Below are 23,107 nucleotides of genomic sequence, written 5' to 3'. Positions count from 1 at the left end.
ACAATTCTGTATTTGAGTATATGGCCAGCTACCTATGACTTCACATTTAAGGCTCCTTTAAAACTGTAAGCATACTGTGAGCATAAATTCTTGTTTTACTCTAACATAGAGAGTCCTCTGAATATTCACTGCCATCTTCTATAGTTTGTCTTTTAATGACTTTTTAATAAGAAACTTACAAAGCAATGAAAACACAGTTTTCCATCAACAATCCTACTTCTCATGGTTAACAACTTCTTGCAAAACACCAACTACGGATTGGAAAAAAGCAGAACGTGCCTATAACTTGTGTACTGGCAATTTATTCTACCAAAGAGAAAGGCTCTGCATAAGGCTTTATATCCAGTTGCCAAGAAATAATTCTCAATCAAATATCAATTCCATTAAACAGTACTCTTACTTCCCTGATTTCACATACGCACAACTTCTCTGAGAAGCGAGAAAGCAAAAATTTGAGTCTCTCAAAATATATCTTCACTATTCTTCAAACTGCAGGCATCTAGTGTATCAGATTGACTACAGAGAGGTAACAGAAGATGTACTGTTATTGACATTACCCAAAATAATACCAGACACCACCCACTTTGCTTAGGTTGTGACCTTTGTGCATTCAATTAATTCTTTCCCAATCATTTTATCAACCACAGTCATGACTATTAGGAAGAATACCTTAGTGTAAGACTGCATTAACTACATGATCAGAAAAAGAGTCTGCAAGGAAGAATAGAACGTTAGTTAAATATTTCTGCACTTACATTGCTACAAAGTTGCTGTTTACTCAATGCTATACCATCCCAAGTCAAACATGTTTTGTATTTTAATCAGTACAATGCATGGTAACAAAACCCTTCCAAAATAACGAACATTTCAAAAATAGCAGCAGCCCCTTCCCCTATTCTGTTCTACAAAGCAGTGAGTGATTTTCATCTTTAAAAAAAACCCACCCACAAAGTTTATTCAAAGTGGCACTGGAATGCCTCTCTACCTTCATGTTTATCCAGTTGGTTATCAACTGATCCTTAGCCTGGATTACTTGGAAAATGCTATGACAAATAGGATTATTAACACTTTTCCAGGACCAAAGCACAGTAAAATTCAGCAAAACATAACCATCTTGGCACAGTAAAATTCAGCAAAACATAACCATCTCTTTTAGAAATGCCATTTTCAATTATTAGAAACTGAAAAATGATTGCGGATGATCTGTTCATTCAAACTAGGAAAAGAATTTAAATACAACCTATATTTTATTTCCACCTTCTGGCAGTTTTTCATTATTTAGCTTCCCTGGCACAGACTGACTTCAAAGAAAAATATCAGCAAAATAATACAGTGGAATAAACTGAAATGCCAAACCAAAAAAGAGCAACAAAAAATTCACAGCAATAAATAAGAAAGCAACCAGGACAAAATATAAAACATCTGAGAGGGAGCAGAAAACACAAGATGACAGAGAAAGAAAATTCAGATGTACGTTTTATGTCTCTAATGAATGTACATGATACAAATTAATGTTAACACTACATTAGATCATTTATACATAAGAATCGTGCTGTTTTACATTGTATTTATGCTTACCTCACCTGTTCTTACCCTGATTTTTAATTTTTTATTTTTTTTTAATTACCCCAATTTACCAGATTCCATGGTCATCTGAAGTAATCCTTCAAGAGCACTGGAAAGCAGACCTCTACTGGATACTTTTAAGTGACTTAATACAACAGGCACACATTGGTATTCCAAAAATAAGGCCTTCCCTTCATCTGTCTTCAAGTCTATGCGAAGTGAATCAAATGCCTGAGCCAGGTAATCCACTGAAAGATACCAGAATACAGGCAATAAGACTTCTATAACCATCATTTCATTAAGCAATGTGAACAACTGTTCAACAGTTTCCATTGCAGACATATACTTAAAAGCTAAATGGTGAAAATATTAAATTTACTTGTCTGTTTTTATTCCTTAACAATTTATTCTGAGTAGAGAAAGACACTATCTACTATGTTTAAGAAAAATATATTTACAAATGTAAAGTCCTGCAAATATTTTGCTTAAGAGGAAAGAAAATATAAGCTGGCATAGTTTGAGACAATGTTAGTTTCAACATCTGGGAAACCTCTATTAAAGGAGTCAATGGCTGATTTGTCTGAGTAGGAGCAATTACTTTCACCAGAGCAACTACTCCCATTCCTTCTATAAAAAGCGGTAGTTTCAGCACATACATTTTATATTCTTATTCATTGTAGAGTCCATTAAATTCTACTAAGAATGCAGATGAAGTGAACCAATCTAATTTCTTAATTTCCTGATGTCAAATTGTCCTCAGTATCTTGGAATCTCATTGATCATCCGGAGTGCAGAAAATTAAGTAGAAGGAAACAATTTATCCTGCCGCAAAAGTTTAACTGTGGTGCCATCTGCTGGATACTGACATTTAAGGGAAAGAAGATGTATGTTCAAATGTGCTACTTTATCACTAGATCATTAGTGCCATGTGGTCAGAGTGATCAAAATTCATACACAGTGATATCTGACATATGTTTAACATCAGATCATATTTTTCATGTAAAAGGGAACCATGAGAAGCTAAACTGGTTCATTCTAATCAAGATTGTTCATCTGCTTAGGGTAAATCAGTCTTGGCAATGACTAGTTTTGGTATTGCAATTCTTCTTGCATTGCTTTTATCAAACATTTCTAGAAATATGAGTCGCAATTTAAGAATAATTATCATGCTTCACCAAAATGTCTTGACTGAAATTGTTTCCTCCAACAGCTGAAATACTGTGTTAGTTCATTAATGATGTCAGGGTGGTCTTCCATCATGTTTAAATCCTGTATTTACTGTAAATACTCTCAACATAAATCCTGAACAGGTTGTTAAGCATAAAGACAAACTAATCTTCTTAACTATCTAATCCAAAAGCACGACTTCCATGAAAAAGAACACTATTCATTATCTATGCATTTAAAATCTTGGCCTCCCAATTTAGTGTCTATCAGGGCGCCAGAGATTGCAGCAATTTTGTGATATGGATCTCTGCTGTCTAAGGAACTGGCCTAATATTCACAATATATTTCACGCAAGAGGCTAAAAAAAATCAGATGACAAAGCAGGCATCTGATTTGGACATTCTGGCATGGTTTTTCAGGAGTACCTTGATAATTAACATCTCTGTAACCTATCTGAATCTCTTTGTGTTATTAGCAGAATAGATGTGTTACTAGTAATGGCATTTTAAAATAGAAACCATTCAGAGAATAAAAGGTCACGAAAATCAAAGGTAGCACAGAATCATGGAACAATTTAGTTGGAATCTAACCTTCCTGCCTAAAGCAGGACCATTTCTGAGGTTAGGTTAGATTGTTCAGTTGTAGCCCCACTGAACAATTACTTGCTATCAAAATGATCTGTGCTTTTAAAATGTCTTTGAAAAGGGAAAAATAAGTGGTTAATATCACAAAGAGTTGGAAAAGAGTTATAAATACATTCATTCTTATGCTATCCTTGTAAAATGTATTCTTGCAGAAAACCCCAGTTATGCAGCACCACAGTACCGCTAAGTTGTTGCAGGTAAGCAGCAATCGCATCTTACACCTGCTCTTGATGGTGTATAATTACTTTTCTGCCTAACTTCCATAAAAAGATCTGCAACACCTCTTGTTATCTATTTCCCTTGAAGAGAGAAAAGACTTCATAACTGAAAGGCAGCTGTTAACAAATCAGCTGGGAAAACAGTTACTCTAGTCTTTGAGTTATATTTCCCACACTTTTTGTCACACTGCCTAGATACAATCTGATTTGTGTAATCCTGTAGTGTCTACTTTGAAACCTTTATCTTCTCCCTCTCCCATAAGGCAAGGAAGACCCAGCTTCCTCTATTTCTTTGCCAACACCAAATTATATAGGTTTTAAGTAGAAAATTCTACTTTACTGTTATACATATCTGCCGGTGTAAAAGGTGGAAGGGTCCTAGGAACAAAGGAAACAGAAAAAATCTCACACTGAAAGGTAAGAGTCACTCACCCTGTGATGACCCCTACACAACCCTCCTGATCCTTTCTGGTTAACAAAAGGCAGAAGAAAGAGCTGAAAGTGATGTAGCTGTTTCAGATAGAATAATCCCCTAACAGGCATTGGAGGCTGTATGGACTATATAGTTTAAGAGAATAGATGATCTTTTTTTTCCCAAAGAAATAAACACACACAAAAAAATCAAGCGTTAATATATTCAGAAACTCAACTTGATAATAAGTAGCAATTACATTGCATTCAGGATTCAGAGGGGACCTATCAACTCTGCTGCTTTTATGCTGATGGACTCCTTTTGCATAGGTTCATAGCAATCACTGAGGCCATTACTGAATTAAAACACTAAGTCAAAGAGAAACCTAATAATAGAAGTCAAAATAAAACATTCTTTTGGATTACTCATCACATCTGCACATACATGAATGAAGAACCTTCAAGCATAATTCAGATTATGTTGAAGTGTTTGAAGAAGTCATACATATATATATATATATATATATATATATATATATATATATATATATATATATATATATATATATATATATATATAAACTAGAAATGGGGAAGAATTTGTTTAAATAACCGAAGTTAATCTGTAAGTTAATTTTAAAATATCTCAATAAATCGGACTGATTGAAGGTTTTTCTTCTCACAAAAGTGAACACCACTCTCTATGTCAAAAGGACAAAGAAGGAAAACAGTTTGACAGAATTATCAACGTCTCTTTTCCCCTTCTTCAGAAATGCTGACTGATCTAACAAGTCATCATATTAAAAGGAACACATAAACTCAAATATGAAATGAATAATAGCAAGATTCATACATATTTTGCTTCACAAGGTAGCCAAACTCAAGTAAAACCACTTTTCACTAATAAAGCATAATAGACTCTATAGTATCATTGAAATGCTTTTTATCCAGGCACATGACTGAAATAAATAAATTAAAATTAAAAAAAATCTTAATTTACCTTGTGTCACTGTTTTAAGCACAATTAAAGTTGACACAAATCTCAAAGGCATACAGGAACTCTTAAAAAAAGCTGCTGATTTTGATTTACTCTCTACAGACTGTTCAGAAGAACCATGTGGGTTTCCCTTGCTCACTATGCCTTTGAAAATATCTTCGCCCAGTCTCCTCATTGTTGATCTCATTGTTGCATGCTGTTTCAAACAGTGCATAGAGTAAGTGTAAACATTAAAACACATTGAAATCCTGTGTACTATACAGTGATATATATGTTCCCCATGTGATTAAATATTAAGTAGCAAATTCTTTGACCACATATTGGAATATAATCTGTATAGACAATTCTGCTTTGTGTTCCAAAAGCAGCTGAACAACACTACCACGGTGCCGTATCAACACATAGTTAATATGTTATGGATATGCTGACATTATTTAAGTTGCCTCTGGTTCCAGAAAAGTTCAGTTTCAGTCAATTCTATTTTGTAAGGTTGCCTGAAGTTACATCCTGTAAAACCATTCACAGAATTCAAGGTCTAAATATGAACCTTAAGAATACTGTACAGGTAATATCTATTAGACTTTTCGTCATAAAGAAATACTACTTCAGAATCAAACTTCAAAATATGCTTATTTAAAATATAGTTACTTATTAGCACCAAACACAACAGCTTAGTATTCTATTGAATTTAAACTCAGGATATTTACAAAGTTTCTATCTTTTGATTCAGCAAAAGCACTATTGACAGCACTATGCTGAGTCTTTACAGTGTGGCTACTATCTTTTTCTTTATGATACTGCTACATATTTTCTTATAGCACTCTAGTCATAGAGTGCAAGGAATGTCTTGTGTTTAGACGCCAAGCAGAGAACAGAAACAAACAAAATTTCTTCACTGCTTTGCCACACACTTCAATCAATTTCAGCAAATCTCATGCATAAAGTGCATCTGAAAGTACTGCCTTTTCTAGTGCAAGTTTGTTAACAACATATGCAAAAGTGTAATTTCTGATGTGCTTAGAAATCACAACAGAGATCACATACTTACGAACACTGTATTTAGATACACAATGCCAAATTTAAATTTAACTTGATTTTTTTTGATTTGGCATCTATCTGTGTTAAACACTAAGAATTTATACTTTACAGCAGTTTCTTTTCTATATACGGCCTGAAAACTTCTGCTTTTCATATATATTTAAAATGCAAAATCCATTAATATCTTCTGTGAATTTAGTTATTAAAAAAACATACTGCAAGAGGACTACTTGTTTTACCTGTATATCAGTGTCTAGCTGTCTTATAGACCAGTAAATAAATTTAATTACAGGAATGTGCAGTTTAGAATTCACATATGGCATCCACTGGAGTTGCTCAGTAGCTAGAGGCAAAAGCTGTAAAAATACACAAAAGTAGTATATATGCAGTATGCAGTATATAAAACTACTCTATAAGCTAACTGTAAGTGAAAACCAAACGAACAGACTTCTTCACTTTTTTTTTGAGTTTTCTCTTGTAATCTAACAGATTACATATGTCATAAATTGAAACATTAATATCTAAATAGGCATAAAAATGTTTTAAATTTGACCTGTTAATCTCCTTGAAACAGAGGAATTATGTAAAGTATCACACATAAAAAAAGAAGTATCAACTGAAAGAAGTTACTAGAAATAAAATGCTGAAACTCTCATCTTGAGACTGAACACCACACTTTTTATTAAAAATTATCTGTATGCTTTACAATTGACAATGTATCTATTCTATCTCACTGCTGGAATGAATACTGACTTATTAACAGTGATTTTGTTCTAATTACATGCTGACCTGTTATACTTTAAGAATCATTTAACAACCCACCCCCCCCCAGAAATCTGAAACATGTTAACACAAGCAAACAATCCAAACCCCTTTACCTTCATACACTTTTGCCGAGTAGAGGGTTTATCTGAGCTCTGGGTAACCGTAAGTTTATAACTGTCCTCTCTTTCTTCTTGTGTTTTTATTTTGCTAAGATGCTGGTCTGAGATCCAATCCATAAGAAAACTTAAGAGCTCATAAACTTGTGAATTCAATGGTAGCTGTAATACATCCATAACATCAGATATTTCAGCTTCCAAGTTAATGATTTTTTTAAGCCAAAATAGTAACAGACTGAAACACGAGAGTACATTTGTTATGAAATATTATGCATAATATAAAGGATGACAATTTTATGCCTGATAAAATCTGGGAGATAAGTTACTCTATAGGGAGCCCATGGAAAACATATTCAAGTAGATAGTGAACAGGCCATGTGTGCTCTGCTGGGCCTTGTACCTAGGGTTTGAGAAGCCTGCATATTATTAATATGTAACTTACAATATCACTGGGAAAGGTGAACTGTATGTGGATCAAGGGTTGGAAGGTGGCAATCCTGACTGGGAGACTACTGTACATAAAAGAGTCAGAGAACCTGAGTAGGTGCAGCCTGAGCTGTGCTCCACAGATCAATCAACTGCACAGTTTATCCTGTGCTTGGCTGCAGAATAAAATCAGGCAGCTTCCAAGTGGAACTGCTGATCATGCCTCCTGCCTGGCCTTGCCCTTGTCTAAAAAGGCAACAAGTTCTTCTCCTGTGAACATCCTCCACGAATAGAGCTGGTTTTTTGCAAGAAAATTATGTAATATCTTGAATGGCCAAAGAGGAGGAGCTTCTCTCAATGGACAGGAGCAGCTTGGCATGCCCTGGGAAAAATCCACCCAAGCTCCACCTGATGCTGCTCAAACACAGGGTTCCCAGCATCAGAAGGGACACAAGATTTACTTGCTTGCTTTATTCCTCCTCTTACTCCATCTTATTAAAATAGCCTTTTAATTAAGCCATTTGTTGTCAGGCCTTTCTTCCAGAGACCCAGAAGGAATCCTGCAGTGTTTTTCTCTCTCTCTCACACCTCCCTCCCCAGTGCAGGACAGGAGCTATTTGTGATCGTTTCTGGGTGTAAAAAAAATAATTTATTTTATATTTGGACAAATGGTAGTAAAACACCTTGGAAAAAAATTCACATAAAAAATCACTCCATTTTATAATTCTGGACAAATGAACTACAGAAGAAAGCAGGTCTTTAATGTCCTTTGCATGGGGAAATTCTTATCTCAATGCACTACACCTACTTTGCTTTATTTCACACAATTTACTGTTGTTAAAATTTAACTGGGCAACTAGCATTGTTAAAAAAAAACAACAAAGACATTTTGAAATTGTCATTCTGGTTGTACTACACTGCAATGAAATACTCTATGAAAGACATCCAGAGATAACTGAAGATAGGCTGCACAAACAGTTCTATAAAGACTTCAAAAGTTTTCTTCTATCTACCTTCAGATAACTGTTTTCCTCTTCTATCAGAACTGTAATTACTGATACTATTTGTATTACACCTGCAACCAAAGTATGTTAAACCTATGTAAAGAGAATTTGTTGGCTATATATATACAGCTCAGTTTTAAAGGCACCCAATGTAGATCAGTTACGTAGGACGGTGTGAATATCTCTTTTTCATTTCACAGTTCACTTGCTACTAAACGGAACTACATGGAGAAAGAAAGCATTTCATGAAGTGTTATAAGAAGATTTTTTAAGGAAACAAAGGTGATTGTTTTGGAACTGTGTATAAACACTGCATTTATTCTCTTTCCCCATTAAAGATTATTTCTCAAAAAAATAACATTTTGTTGAGAAGATTAAGATTCTTTATCAGATACTTCTGACTGACTACTTTTTGCCTGGTATTATTCATAAGGACAGTGCTGTGCTGTACGGCAGCAGTAAGCAGAAGAAGTTTAAGATTTTCTCTGACACAGCAAAAGAAATCTGTTAAAGTGGAAGCAGGTTATAATTCTAATTGGCAGATGAAAGATGACATGACAGGAAGTGGAGAGCATACCATATAAATAAAAATATACACATATACTATTGACATACGCAATATGAAATCCAAGACACATTTTTAGCAACAAACCTCATTCTTTGTTAACTGTGTTTTCTCCCCATATAATGTTTCTTCTCTTATTATAATTAATTTACTCGTAAAACAAAATTGGAAGCTACATTTTCTAATTTCCAGCAGATACACAAAGAATGTTACACTGCCTAATGCCTTTTGAATGAAAACAGTCAAGACTTTTGCTCAATTCTTACCTTAGCCATTTTTGATGTTACCATCACTTTTTCCTGTTTCACAGGTTTGCTTTGTTGCATCACTTGACATATATTGTCAGACTTCCGTACTATTGAAAATTCATGCTTCCTCTACAACAAAATATAACAATGAATTACATTTCACAGATTACCTACAAAAGAAGCAGGTATATGTAAGAACAAACCTTACCTGTAGGTTTTCTAAACGTGCTTGTACTTTTCGTGCTTGACCTTCCAACTTCTTGTTCAGCTCAGTTACATCACTTAACTGAAAGAATCAGAAAATATTAAAGTATCTGTAAATTCAAAACTGAATTCTTCACCTAATTATCATAATGAAACAATTTGATACTGCTGTTGAGTAGCTAAATTATTTAAGTTCAATTTTTTTCTTCTCAGCATGTAAAGTGAGAGAAACAAAATCATCATACACCTCCCTCAACAAATCACAGAATCACAGATTGGCTGAGGCTCAAGAGCACTTCTGGAGGACATCTGGTCCAACCCCCCAGCTCAAGCTAGGCCACCAAGATGGTTGGCCAGGACTATGTCAGATAGCTTTTAAACAGCTCCAAGGTTTGAGATTCTAACACCTCTCTGGGCAACCTGATAAGACAGCAGCAGTAGCTCTCTATTGACCTGCAGCCCAACCTTTCAGTGTGAAGGGGAAGAATAATCACTACAATATCATCCTAGGTTTACAGGTACTTCACATCTTTTCATGAAGAAGTGACATAAAATTGGAGCATATATTTCAAGAACGGTACAATTGTCTTGTTAATGGGGAAGGTGAAAGTTTTTTTCTCTGCAGAATGAGACAGTTACTAACACAGTACAGAAACAGTTTGCTTGGTGAGAAAAGATGAGGTAAAGTGTAACCACCATTTAAACATAAGAAGCATGCCCTATGCATACAACGTCGAACAGCATAATTATCACAGAAGCCCTCACTTTGCACAGAAATGCAAAGATTTAGCAGTGAGAGGAAATAACAAGACAGATGTGTTGCACCAGAACCATCAAGGTCCTAGGAGTTAGGTCTGACCTTCTCTAATGGAAAGAATAAGGCCCTGCTGTAGATTTTTACTGTCCTTCAATCCATCAGAACAGGTATTAATTCAATGAATAAACAATGATCAAACAGTTTAGATAGCAATTTGCACGTCAGCATTTTAGGTCAGACTTGACAGCCAAGTGAAACAAATTCCTACTCTGTGTATTACTATAAAACGCTATCTCAATATAAGAACTGAGAAAATACTGCCTTAATTAATAACTAAAAATACTAAGCAAACACGAAGTTAGAATTTTTTTTTTAATAGAATCAGCACAGCCAATCAGCACAGGGTGGATTCTATGAAGTCATAAAATATTTTCTCTCCATCCACCCTCAATCTGCTTCAGAAGATATGGATTTGCCCTTCCTAACAATTAGCTGTTCCTAGTGGGTCAGAGGAATAAGTTCAATATTTTTTATACTGTAAAAGATCAGAAAGGTTAAATTTCAAGTACTAGAAAAACACGCAGGAAGTACTTTCAGTCACTCATACAATTCTTGTCTTACAAAAACAAAAAATCAGCAATTTTGCAAACTAAAGCTGCTTGAAGATTTACAATTATTGACTATAACCTGTAAAATTTTCTGTAGCAGGAAATAATTAATTTTACCTGTTTCCTCAAAGAGTCATTCATTTCCTTCAAGGTGTCAAATGACGACTTCAGCCTCCTATTTTCTTTAGTTATTTCTCTCAAGGCTTCTGTCAGCTGCTTAACTTCTGCCTCATGTCGCTAGAGAAGTATCAAGTTTAAAAACATGATTTAAAAGAGACTATTCTAAAAACACCAAGCTCCATTTTAGTGTTAAAATAATAGGACAGACTTTCAAATACCAAGTTTGTCATTCTGCATGGCCAAATAGTGAGAAAAACAAGATCTGTACTGCATGTTATGAAGGATCTATATAGAAACAGAGAGCAACGTGCACAGACTATAGTTCCTATTCTTTCCAGATTCTACCAAAACCAGACTATATATATATATGTATATTTCTCAGACAATTCAGATGTGGGAAATGTTTGTGAACTAAAATAAATGAAAAAGTTTTTATTTACAGTTCACTCAATTACAAAAAGTTGTGATTGTGTTTTGAGGTTTCAACTACTTTTTTGGCTTTGCTCACTCTCAATCATGCAGAGCAAGAAACTAATCCTATGCCTTGTAGACTAACACTCGGGTTTACAACATAAGCATATGAATTGTTAACTACAACTTGCATATCCACTGCCATTCTTCTCTTTCCCCTGAAACTTGTTTTAGATTTAATCTTCTCTAGACACCAGTGCACCTCTGAGTACCTCAGATTTGATAAAACAGCAAGGTTTTATTTTACTGAAAATATTCCAGCTATATATACACACTATCTTTCATTTCTCTCCTTCCATGAGTTCACTATTCTTCATTCACCTACTTGATGTCTACTTTTCCATTTCCAGTCATATCCTCTCTCCCTACATGTGCAAATGACAAACATAAAGGACTGTAGAAATTTAAATGATGTAAGTCCTGAAGAGATCCACCTGTGCATTTCTGCTTAGAAATTTAGTAATTTCCATTCCAGCTGCACAGAGAACCATCTACACTTCCTCTTTTCCTCAAATGTTGCTCTTCAGCCAATAGGATCAGAACAGCTGTGGGCATGACATTCTTGTCTAAAGCACCTACACATATTTGCCTAAGAAGACACAGAATCATAGAATCATTTAGGTTGGAAGAGTGAGTCCAACCATTAACCTAACACTGCCAAGTCCACCACTAAACTATGTCCCTAAGTGCCACATCTACATGTCTTTTCATACCTCCAGAGATGGTGACTCCATCACTTCTCTGGGCAGCCTGTTCCAATGCTTGAAAATCCCCTAGGTGAAGAAATTATTCCTAATATCCAATGTAAACCTTCCCTGGTGCAATTTGAGGTTGTTTCCTTTTGTCCTCTCATCTGTATGAAATGACAGATCCCCTTTCCATACCAATAAACATACAGATGCTGCCAAACATATAATGCACCCTATCTTATGGAATCTTAAGGAATGTTTCACTTCTGTTTTCTACATACACAGTTAACAGCTTTACTTGAAGTTCATAACCAATTCAGTTGTTAAGCCATAGGGTTGCAGGTGATGCCAGGATGTCTAACCCACCCACTTCCATAATCAAATCAGGTGGTGTCATCTGTATTTTAACCAGCTATACCATTTCACTCCTGCCAGATGCTTGTCACCCCTCTTCTTAAGTTATCCAATACTAGGAACACCACAGTCTTGCCAATCTCCCTGTTCATATGCTTAACTGCTTTTGTTACATCTAGTTTTTCAGCCTTTTTTGTAGCTGAAGACTGGCACATTCACTCTCAATTCATTCAGCGTGTTTAGCCCATGCACCCACTTATCATCCTCTGTTTCTGTTGCTGATATTTCTATTCAAATGCAATACTGTACACTCAGGCCTTGTGAACAGTATGCTTTTTTCAGATCTACCCTCTGGCACCCTTTCCTCCTTTTTAACATGTAGTTTATCCTCCCTCAACAGCTTGTGGGAAAGGTTTACTTGCACACTTCAAAGAAATTTAATTTCTCAGCCTCTTGTTTTGACACAAAGTACATGTTTAAGCATTTCTCTTGGAGACCTCCTGGATAATAACTAAAACTTTTCACAAGACCTAAATTCAATTGCAAACACTCTCAAGAACAGTGTTATTAATAAGTACCTCTTCTTACAGCAAAATCACACCATTTCATTTCTTCCCACACCCCCAAAGTTAGGTTGATCTTCCTCTGAACTTTTTGAGCCTTTGGTTGCTAATGCCCTCTGCAATAGGTGTTATGTCATAAGGTCTCAATGTGTCTTAAAGCCTTTGCAAGGAAATCCATTTCAACTACAGCTAATGCAAAAATACTCATTTCACGTACATACAATTACAGATAGACCAAAATTTTTTCTCTAATACTGGTCATATAGCTGTCACTACTTTAGAAATAAGTGACCTCTTTTTTCTAACTTGTAACAGTAACATGTACTAATACATCAGACAACTAAATGCACCATTCTGAAACAGGAGTCATACAAAAATCCTAATAATATTGTTCAGTACTTTCTATATAAATCTTTCCTTTAATCACTTTAAGAAATAAGCAGTATTTCCAGCAAACATGTGATGGCTTAAGACAACTATAAAGAAATTATACGGTATGTAGAGCAGTATCTATCATCAAATATATTTTTTTACCTCTTTTATAGCTCCAAATTTTGTGTGAACTTCTTTTTCAACACCTCTTATTTTAGCCAAAGCTGCTTCATGTTTAAAAATCAATGCTTCTCGTTCTGTTAGACAACGCTCTTGTTTCTGGAGTTGGAGAGCATACTCCTGCTGTGCTGAACTTTCTCTCTGTATTAAGAAAAAAATGTTGAAACTACTTTAAAAACCCAAGAAGTTGTCACAAATCACACTGCATTTGAATTTTTGTTACATAAGAGCTTACTAATACAAAGTATCCTGATGGCCATCTATGTTCAGTTTCCTCACATGTTAACCCAAATGACTGATGCGCGTTGGGATGGCTCGGCCTCCCAAAATACAAAATTCAACTCTATATTGTTGCTCAAGTACAAATCTAGACAATTAAACTTTGGCTTTTGCTTCCAAAATGTTTGGATAATAGTATTAACTGTAAGACAGAAGAGAGTCTGATGTGACTGTCTATGCTGAATACTAGATTTATTGTTTCTTCAATTAGTGGGAAGCATCCCTGAAAAAGTGGTGAGGGATAAAGAGATGCAAAATTATTTTTATCTCATATGGTGCAAAAGACAGTCACATCAAGGAATCTAGCAGAAGCTTAGGAACTCTTACTGAGTAAAACCACATAGGAGGTTCTTCTGTTAGTAGCTTAGGCCTGCTGGAGATGGACTGGTGGGATGAATTGAGGGTTTTTGCAGGAGGCCATGAAGGCAAGTGCTCTGGAACGTGTAGAGTCAGAAGAACAGTTTTAGATGCTCTCAAGAGAAGCAACAGTTGTGGGTGCTTCCCTCCATGTCCATAGTGTGTTACAAGACAGTAGAAGCACTGTGTTCAAACTCCCTCAAGCTGAATCTACCCACCTACCTGACCTACCCATAATCCAAGTCAAAGTACCATTACCAAATCAGTGAACTAATTTAGGGAAAGAGGCATATGAAGACAGAGGTTTAGTATATAATTAATTGTGCTTAGTATAAAGTAATAGCACTAAGTAATAGCTTTAATACATAGGCAAGTTTTACTATGTACATAATTTCTCATTTCTTTATCAAAAGTAAGAATCTTCATAACATTATTCAACAAAAATTTTAAGGTTGAGTTCCTACCTGGAGTTTCTGATGTATGACAAATAATTCATCATAAATTTGACTGATGTGAGGTGGTATTAAGCCTTGGCTATTGCATGCCTGAGCATCAGTTCCCCTCACAATTTTCTTTAACAAGCCACTGCCAATATTTTGGTCGCTATTTTCTTGTGTATTTGCAGCCAAATGAGATGGTAAGGTATGGCCTGTGGACAGGAACAAAAACATTTTACATTAAAAAAATTAGTCCTAGCTAAATAATTATATGACTGTTGTATAAAACCATTGAAAATGTATTTCAGGAATTCAGAGTAATAAGTATAAAGCAAGATGTATCAAAATGTGAAAGTAATCTAAAGAATTACGGAGAATTGCTCAAAGCAGTGTTACACAATTTGTTTGAACTGATCAGGAATCAATGGAGTTTTATAAGTAAAACTATGCCCTTCACTGCAACACAGAAATCCCAGAGATATCTGTATAGAATCTATGCACAGATTGAGTCATTTTGTCACCAAAATCTCCTATTATTTTTGTAAGGGCTTCAGGCAAGTGATTTCCTGCTGACTAGACCTTAGGCTGACACCTAAGTTAACAGCAGAAGACTTAAGAAACTACTGGACACCACATGAGAAACTGTTCGCCGTGACAGATTACAGTGTAAGGAGCTGATGAAAGATGCAGATGGAACAATGAGGAATGGCTGGATTTCACAAATAGTCAAATGGACAAAGTTCACAGATAACTGAAGGGAAGTATTGGGATCTTTTTGGGGAGAGACATCTTGCAAGGTCAACTGCACCTAAGTACCACATCAGGATAAGATTACCACAGTATCAGAAACACTAACTTGGTACTTTGCTGGTTTTTGGCTGGGATAGAGGCAATTTTCTTCATAGCAGTCAGTATGGAGCTATGGTTTGGATTTGTGCTGGAAACAGTGTTGATAACTCAGGGATGTTTTAGCTATTGCTGAGCAGGGCTTGCACAGCATAAAGGTCTTTTCTGCCTCTCACCCCATCACACCCCACCAGTGAGGGGGCTAAGGGTACACAAGGAGTTGGGACAAAGAAAGGACAGCTGACCCCAACACCATACAGTGTCATGCTCAGCACATAAAGCTAGGGAAAGAAGGAGGAAGGCAGGGACATTCAGTGTGGTGGTGTTTGTCTTCCCAAGTCACCATGACATGTGGTAGAGCCCGGCTTTCCTGCAGGTGGCTGAACACCTGCCTGCCCATGGGAAATGGTGGATGAATTCCTTGTTCTGCTTTGCTGGAGTGCGTGGCTTTTGCTTTACTTATTAAAGTGTCTCCATTGACAGCTCCAATGATCTGTTCTGCCTGGCTTCTGAGATTCCTTTTAGCCACTTTGGAGTTGGTTGTCTGTCTGTCTCTGCACTTTCAATGCTCTTCTAAACCTAAAATTCTCCACAAGAGAGGGCTACACTGATTCGCAAACTCCTCTACTTGCATTTTCAAACATTTTCAGTGAATGAATGCCACTTGGTCCCTGCTACAAGATTGTAGCTGGAATTTCCTGGGTTAGCTGAACAAAAGGCAACACTACCCATTGCTAGTTTTTCCATCCTAAGACTGACAAAAAACATCTAACTGAGTTGTAGTATCTGTTAATGTAGCTAGCTACTTAAAACAAAATAAAGCAAAACAAACACACAAACAAAAATCCAAAACCCAACTTGTTTCTTCATTTATATTATAACGTCAGCTGGCAACCAGTTTCATAAAAGGTTGATCTCTTTTTTTAAAAATTTATGTTAGTATTGCTTCAAGTGCATCTGGACCTCCTAAAATAAGTCTAAAGGAGTTACTCATATTTATGTGAAAGGTTAAACCCCCCATCTAAAATACATTTTAGTTGATTGTTGTATTTCTGAATTGAATAGAAATATATTTACTAGAAAGTTTTTAAAATTACATGTTACTTCACACAGAGTTGCAAGAATATGTAAAATTAAATATTTATTACCTGTTTCCATGTATATAGCTGTATTTTGAATTGCATCAGTTTCAGAGCAAATAATGGACTTTTCTTCTATTTCTAGACCATTTGAATCACAAAAAGAATCCTGCTCATCACCAAAACTAAAAATACAAAAAAGCAATAATTTTAAATTACTCAGTTCCTTTCTAACGTGCTACATAGCTGAGCACTGAGAGAAGGCTGCATAAAAAGGCAAACATTGCTCAATGTACGACTTCGATATTTGACTAATAACAAATAGCAGAGTTAAATCATTTGGATGGAAGGCATTATTACTCGCAAGACTAACCACAGCAATTAGTAGTGTTGCTGACTTAAAAGTAGTAGCAATAACTAGGATTTTCATGTTGTAAGCACATGTACGTGACAGGTAAAAACAACACTCTTCTCTCATCACAAACAACCAAATTTCTGGAAAATTAAAAATACTTGCCCCATTTTTATATTATATTTTTCATATTTGGTGTAAAAAAAGAGAAGTAATTTTTTGGCTTTTGGAATCAAATTATCTCTAAAAAAAAAAAGTCTACTTATCAGTCTGGGCTATTTGCTTTCCTCCTAGTTAATTTTTTATCACCTAGTTCAGTTTTTATCATCCCTGTATCCCATTAGCAATTTCAACATGCACACATCAGACTAAAAAATGAGACAGTACTGCTCATAAAAATCAACATCCACATTATCTCATAAGTTGGCCACAAACAATTCTTTACTCAAGAATACAAGAACCTTAACTTTTGCACAGTCCAAATATACTGTTTACTCATGGTTTATCTGGATGATGAGAGGAACTGAAAACACCTACTACCAATCCCGGTCTTTAAAACCTTTTAGGAAATCACTAGATCTGATGCTGTTCTCTCTTCCAGTTGCAGTAAATTCTGACTCTAAAGAACAACTTGACAGAGAAATAGCTGTGTTTTCCAGTGAGCTGTCCATGTCACCTGCAATACATAAAATTTTTATAATTTTATTTTGCATTTGAGAAGTTGACATTAAGAAATCAACAAGGGCCTATTAGGAGTGCTTGCCACGTAATCATGTAAGTTTAAGAACCAAAACCACTACTGATGCAGCCTGACAAATTAAGAATTATAAAAGCTTAAACTATAGTAAGAATTATTTAGCATTCACACCAGATTTGTCTTTCTGAAGTTTTAGAGCTTGCCTGCACATACTAGTTTTTCTGTAACTGAAGTCTGAAAAATAAATTGTTTTAGTCTGCTGTCCACATGCACCAGCAATGTGTTTCTCAAGAAGCCCAAATACATTCTAAATATTAAACATTTATGTATCTTTAAATTAAAGCTAAATATATGCATTATGAGGTGAACTGCTACCAACTACGTCAAGTAGGACTTAAACACAAACAGGTTGTTCTAAAGAATCCTTTGTGTTCTTTACTCCAATGTTAACATTCCCAGGCTGGCTCCCAAGTATCACAACCCCCTGATCAAGAGTATCTACCTATTTGAAAAGCAAAATACTTTCATAAGTTTAGGAACCATACAGCTCTAGTATGTATTTTCCCTGAAAAAGATCAAAGCACCATTGCTTGGTATTACCTTTGTATACTAAGGAGCTTCCACTTTTACATTTGGTATGCAGTGCTCCCAAGAGGCAATCCTACAAGAAAACACAAAACTACTGTAATCTAGTAAGAATTTTCAGGGAAAATGTATGTTACGACTTAGTTGTTTAACAGTTACAACTCCTTGTGACAGAATTCTTACTACAAACCACTAGCTTTGAAAAGGAAGTAGGTTTTTCTTCAATATATAAACATGGCCCTCATACTAATGTAAAGAGGCAAATATATTCCCTACAGTCTAATAATGAAATATTCATAGTGTTATATGTTAGAATATTTGAGCCTAAAATTTGAGCATATAAAGCACAATGAAGATGGTAACATAAAATAAAGGCATGAAAGTAGAACTAGGTAATCACAGAAACAGTGCCATCTACCTTCATACCTAGGTTTTTTATGCCAAAGTTTCCTGTTCTACTTTTTCTTACTCTCTTGTAACTACATACTAAGAAAGTGAATAACAGAAGTTTTATGCTACAAGTAAAATCAATTAAATGTACATTAGAAGATATTGAAAATATCAGACTCAAAGTAGTTCTCATCATCTTAGTTGTTTCACTGCATCTCTCTGCTGTGTTCTAAATCAAGTGATCAACTGCTGTAATTTCTTGTACTTAAATTCCCACTTTCTAATGAAATAACCCACAAATGCAACATTTTCTTCCTTGCAAGCATTACACTTTAATGTCTCAGTGACAGTCTTTTAAGTTTTCAAAATTATTTTCTCTTGAAGCACAGTTCTGTAATTCAAGTAGAACATTCCCCAAGAAAAACACAGAATCTAGAGCACCATAAAATGCTAGTCATGTTGTAAATCCTTCTGCAGAAACTAACGGCATACAGCCTGATTTTAGCTGCGAAAGAACTCAAAGCTTCACATCACATTTGGGACAGCTGCGGATACTAAAATGGCAAGACACACTTCCTCAGAAAAAAAAGGCTGGGTTTTGCAGTCATTTGACGATTCCCAGGACCAACCTGATATCCCAGTACAACTATGTGTCTAGCTCAAACCCAGCTTTCAATCTCTCCCAATCTCTGGTTGCTCATGGATATTTCCCAACATGTGACTTCCTTTGCAGCATGAGTTTGAATTTGTTTCAGTGAAAGACAAACAGAATTCAGGCAAAACAAAGGTTCCTGGTCAGCAAGTATTCCTTCTATGAATTATCAAAGGCTTTTGAAACACTAGCAGGGGGAAGAGGTCTTTGCTGCTGGATTTTTAAGCAGATCAGTTTCCCAATCCACTGTGCAAAGCCATAAACGTTTATGTGAGCACAAGGAAACAGAAGAACCACAGTCCAGTTCCCTCATTCATATCAATGCAAAGAACCTAGCATTCTCTGGTGTAAAATAATATTGCTGTACTTTGGCAAGGGAATGATACCCATCATAATTTGCTGCCTGGTCAGCGCAGCAGTCTCTTATGAACTACGGGTTTGATTCTCCTCCGATTGACTAGGTATGGAACACTTTCCTGCTCTCTGACAACAGAGCTAATCACTAGGCTTCACAAAAAAAATCACAAACACTCCTAACGCATTCTAAGGAAGGCTGCCAATTGCTGGGGCTGAAGAGGATAAGAGAGAAATTACTTATCCTATTATATATATTTCATACATGCTTAGCAGACTGCTTTTAAGACCATTTACATATGATCTCACTTACGTGGAAGGCACCAGAAGGTTTTAGGCAAAAAATAAGTGTCTTAGTAATGCATAAAATTTGGAATTGTAATTATCAGGGAAATTTCCACATCAGGCAAGGATGACTCTTCCGCACTTCTACTGTAAGGCAGTTAGAGCACGGGGGTAGGACAAGAAAGAACACATAACCTCCCCAAGTCTGTTTAAACCCCGCTTTTGTCCCTCAGTGCAGGGATATGCAACACCGCGGTGTTCACAATGAACCCTAGGGAGGGAACACAGCCCCCCGCTACAGCCCCCTCCCCCAAGCCCCTCGGGAACGCGGCGACGAGAAACGGATTTCCTCCTCTCCCTCCCCCCAGGCCGCCCATCCCCGGCCCCGCCGTCTCACCCCCGCGGGCCCCCGCGAGTACGGCGGCTGCAGGCGCCGGGCGGAGCGGCCGCGGCTGAGGCTGAGGCTGAGGCCGGGCGCGGCTCCCCCTCCCGCCATGGCGGCACCGCCGCGCTCGAACGAACCGCCGCCGCCCGCGCACGCGCAGACGCGCCCGCCGCCCGAGCTGGGGACGAGGGGCAGAGGCGACCCCGGGCGGGCGGGAAGGGCAGGGCTGAGCTAGCCCCCTCACGGGGCTGCGGGGGACGGGCACAGCACTGGGGGTTCTTTACAGTCTAATGGTTTTGTGGGACCTTCAGGGAATCACAGAGTCACTAAAGGCTGGACAAGACCTCTGATCGTCGAGTCGAACATCTGACCGAACACCACCACGTCAACTCGACCATGGCACTAAGTGACACATCCAGTCTTTCCTTAAACGCTTAAGGAAGGATGACTCCACCACCTCCCTGGGCGGCACATTCCAATGTTTAATCACCCTTTCTGTGTAGAATTAATGTCCAACCTAAGCCTCCCCTGGTGCATCTTAAGACTTTATGTCCTCTCATCCTGTCACCCAGTGCCTGGAAGAAGAGGCCGACCCCCACCTGGTACTCCCTTCAGGTAGTTGTTGACAGTGATAAAGTCATCCGTGAAGAAGTACTACTACTATCCTGTAAAAATAAATAAATACAAATCCAAATAAACTTAAAGTTGAATATTCAAGTCACATATTTCCAATTTACAGATCATAACAACTTAGTTACCTTGGGAAAAAAACACTCTTGATAATGCCAGCACTGAACTGTAGAGTATCGGTTTAAATAAATCCCGCATTTATCCACTCTTGAGAGGCAAAACACTGATCAATACATTTAATAACTATGCTCTCTTAAATCTACTGAGGTGATACTGAGAGACTCCAGAGAGCATGAACAAGCATCCAGCTGCCTCAGCTTGCATTCCGCACATTGAAACATCCATTAATTTCAAAGGACTTCAGTGCACTGTCCAGCAATTTGCATCTACAATCTGCACATTCAAAAGAGCTTCATGAGAGCAGGAAGCCAAATTATGAAAGTTTTTTTTTAAACAAACTGAAGACATTTATTTTAACAAGACTAGGATTTTATTTTTAAAATTTGACACTTAATACAAATATGTCAGGATAACACAAATACACCTGAAATATGCCAGTGCCTGAACTTTATTTAACATGCAAAAAAATCAATTAGAACACATAAAAAAATCCAACTATAACCTGTAATTTTACATTTATACATCAGAAGTGTCCATTTTAAGAAGTTGAAATAATTAGTCAATAACATCTAAGTACTGATTTATACCGCTAAAACATTTGTTTACTGAAAGAAATAATTCTATATTTGCCCACAGTCTGTAATGACAATTCTTGCATTTACTAGCCCTTTAGGAGAACCGAAGGATTCAATCTTTTTCACGACATCCATTCCGTCTTTCACAAACCCAAATACAACATGCTTGAAGTCCAAGTGTTCTGCTTTTTTAAGTGTTATGAAGAACTGAGAATTATTTGTATCCCTGCCCTTATTTGCCATTGACAACAATCCAGGACCAGTGTGTTTCACTTCAAAATTCTCATCTTCAAATGCTGTTCCATAAATTGACTGTCCACCTGTTCCATCATGGTTAGTTATATCTCCACCCTTAAAAAAAAAAACAAAACAAAAACAAACAAAACAAAAGGGGGCATAGCATTAACTGACAAGTGCCAAAACACAAACCAACAATTTTACTTCCTTTTTGTTTTTCTAGAAGGCAGTGAGTTTCTGGCTCCCTATTATTTGACTATACACACAGAAGTGATAATGTATGTTATCTTATCTTTGAAGGAAAGCCTTAGTTCTAATTGAAAAACTTCTCACTGTACCTGGAGAAAATTTAGGCAAAGCAGACCAAATTTACAATATACTAATTTCATGTGATAAAATCTCACTTTGTCACACATATATGGTGCAGATAACCATTTTAAAAGAAAGTCTGCTCCTTATAGGATGTGGAATACCTTGAAACAAGCTTAAGCCCTAAAAGACCTGATGATGCTTTCCTTATCAGAAATGGCTCTTTTGCCAAAACTTGGCACCTAAAGTGCATACTTCAGGCACAGGTGATACCTAATCAAGAGACAGGGTAACATTTTATTCTGGTTAGAAGCCATTCATATATTACTGTCTAATTCTGAGTTTATAGAAGGCTGTCTACATAACTCAGCTTCAGTGATCTAGTGACATCCTGAACATTAGCATAGTGTATATGGAAGTTGGTTCATTCTGCACATTATAAGTCACTAAAACTCAATGAATTCTTGATGAGAGTTCCAGGAAAGGAAAGGTCTATGATCTATCTCCTAAGCCTTCAGCATTCATGAAGAACTTGCTAGTGCTACTGAACGCACACCAAGGTTTAAAACCAACACTGTCTACGTGGGGGTTCGGATGCACTGCAGGCTGATACTCTTGGTGCAAAATTTGAGTATTTTAAGAACAGGCCACTGCATGACAATCAGATCTAGAAGACTTCTTTTAGATGGAAACCTGAACATCTAAATACTGGGAATATCAGTCTTCGAGTACACGCTATCTGAAATACAAAGTGTACCTTAAACTGTAAGAGAATCCTGGAAAGTAAGTGTTTTTAGCAGGTGAGCATACAGGAGCTCCTCTCTGTACAGAGAGAAAAATGAATGGTAGTTGTGGGAACACTTACTTTCCTTGGTGTTCCTGTTCAGCAACAGGCCCCTTGCCCTTTCTAAGAGGATTTCTTTATCTCCACTTTTTATTTCCACACTAACATGACACCGCTAGGTAACACTGAATCATGAGGAGCTGGCAGACACAGGTAAGCATCTGGCTTAGGAAAGCATGTGCTGCTTGCACCATTTCTCATCTCCTTGTAG

The 23,107-nt window shown here is 36.7% G+C and overlaps 2 protein-coding genes across 8 annotated transcripts in view; both read right to left on the bottom strand.

Annotated features, from left to right (window-relative positions):
• The window catches only part of CCDC138 (coiled-coil domain containing 138), a 37,511-nt gene extending 17,226 nt beyond the window's left edge, over positions 1-20,285 (bottom strand). Inside the window, exons 1-13 of one of the 2 annotated variants that reach the window (XM_064646409.1) lie at positions 20,216-20,285; positions 18,131-18,191; positions 17,371-17,509; positions 16,551-16,666; positions 14,584-14,768; positions 13,466-13,624; positions 10,852-10,971; positions 9,374-9,451; positions 9,184-9,294; positions 6,920-7,084; positions 6,281-6,397; positions 5,007-5,199; positions 1,638-1,814 (exon numbers count right to left, since the gene is read on the bottom strand). In XM_064646409.1, the coding sequence (XP_064502479.1) occupies positions 1,638-1,814; positions 5,007-5,199; positions 6,281-6,397; positions 6,920-7,084; positions 9,184-9,294; positions 9,374-9,451; positions 10,852-10,971; positions 13,466-13,624; positions 14,584-14,768; positions 16,551-16,666; positions 17,371-17,504 (1,555 nt within the window). In that variant the 5' untranslated portion in view covers positions 17,505-17,509; positions 18,131-18,191; positions 20,216-20,285. Of the gene's footprint in view, positions 1-1,637; positions 1,815-5,006; positions 5,200-6,280; positions 6,398-6,919; positions 7,085-9,183; positions 9,295-9,373; positions 9,452-10,851; positions 10,972-13,465; positions 13,625-14,583; positions 14,769-16,550; positions 16,667-17,370; positions 17,510-18,130; positions 18,192-20,193 lie in introns of both variants that reach the window. The other variant, XM_064646406.1, reaches the window with a different exon arrangement.
• Positions 20,286-21,278: 993 nt separating this feature from the next.
• The window catches only part of RGPD4 (RANBP2 like and GRIP domain containing 4), a 33,068-nt gene continuing 31,239 nt past the window's right edge, over positions 21,279-23,107 (bottom strand). For all 6 annotated transcript variants that reach the window (XM_064646400.1, XM_064646402.1, XM_064646401.1 and 3 more), the window contains one exon: positions 21,279-21,857. In XM_064646400.1, coding sequence (XP_064502470.1) covers positions 21,552-21,857 — 306 coding nt within the window. In that variant the 3' untranslated portion in view covers positions 21,279-21,551. The remainder of the gene's footprint in view (positions 21,858-23,107) is intronic.

The sequence above is a fragment of the Pseudopipra pipra genome, chromosome 2 (assembly GCF_036250125.1).
Source record: "Pseudopipra pipra isolate bDixPip1 chromosome 2, bDixPip1.hap1, whole genome shotgun sequence".
Lineage (NCBI taxonomy): Eukaryota > Metazoa > Chordata > Aves > Passeriformes > Pipridae > Pseudopipra > Pseudopipra pipra.
Note: the sequence above shows the minus strand (reverse complement) of the source record. Positions and strands in the feature narration are given on the sequence as shown.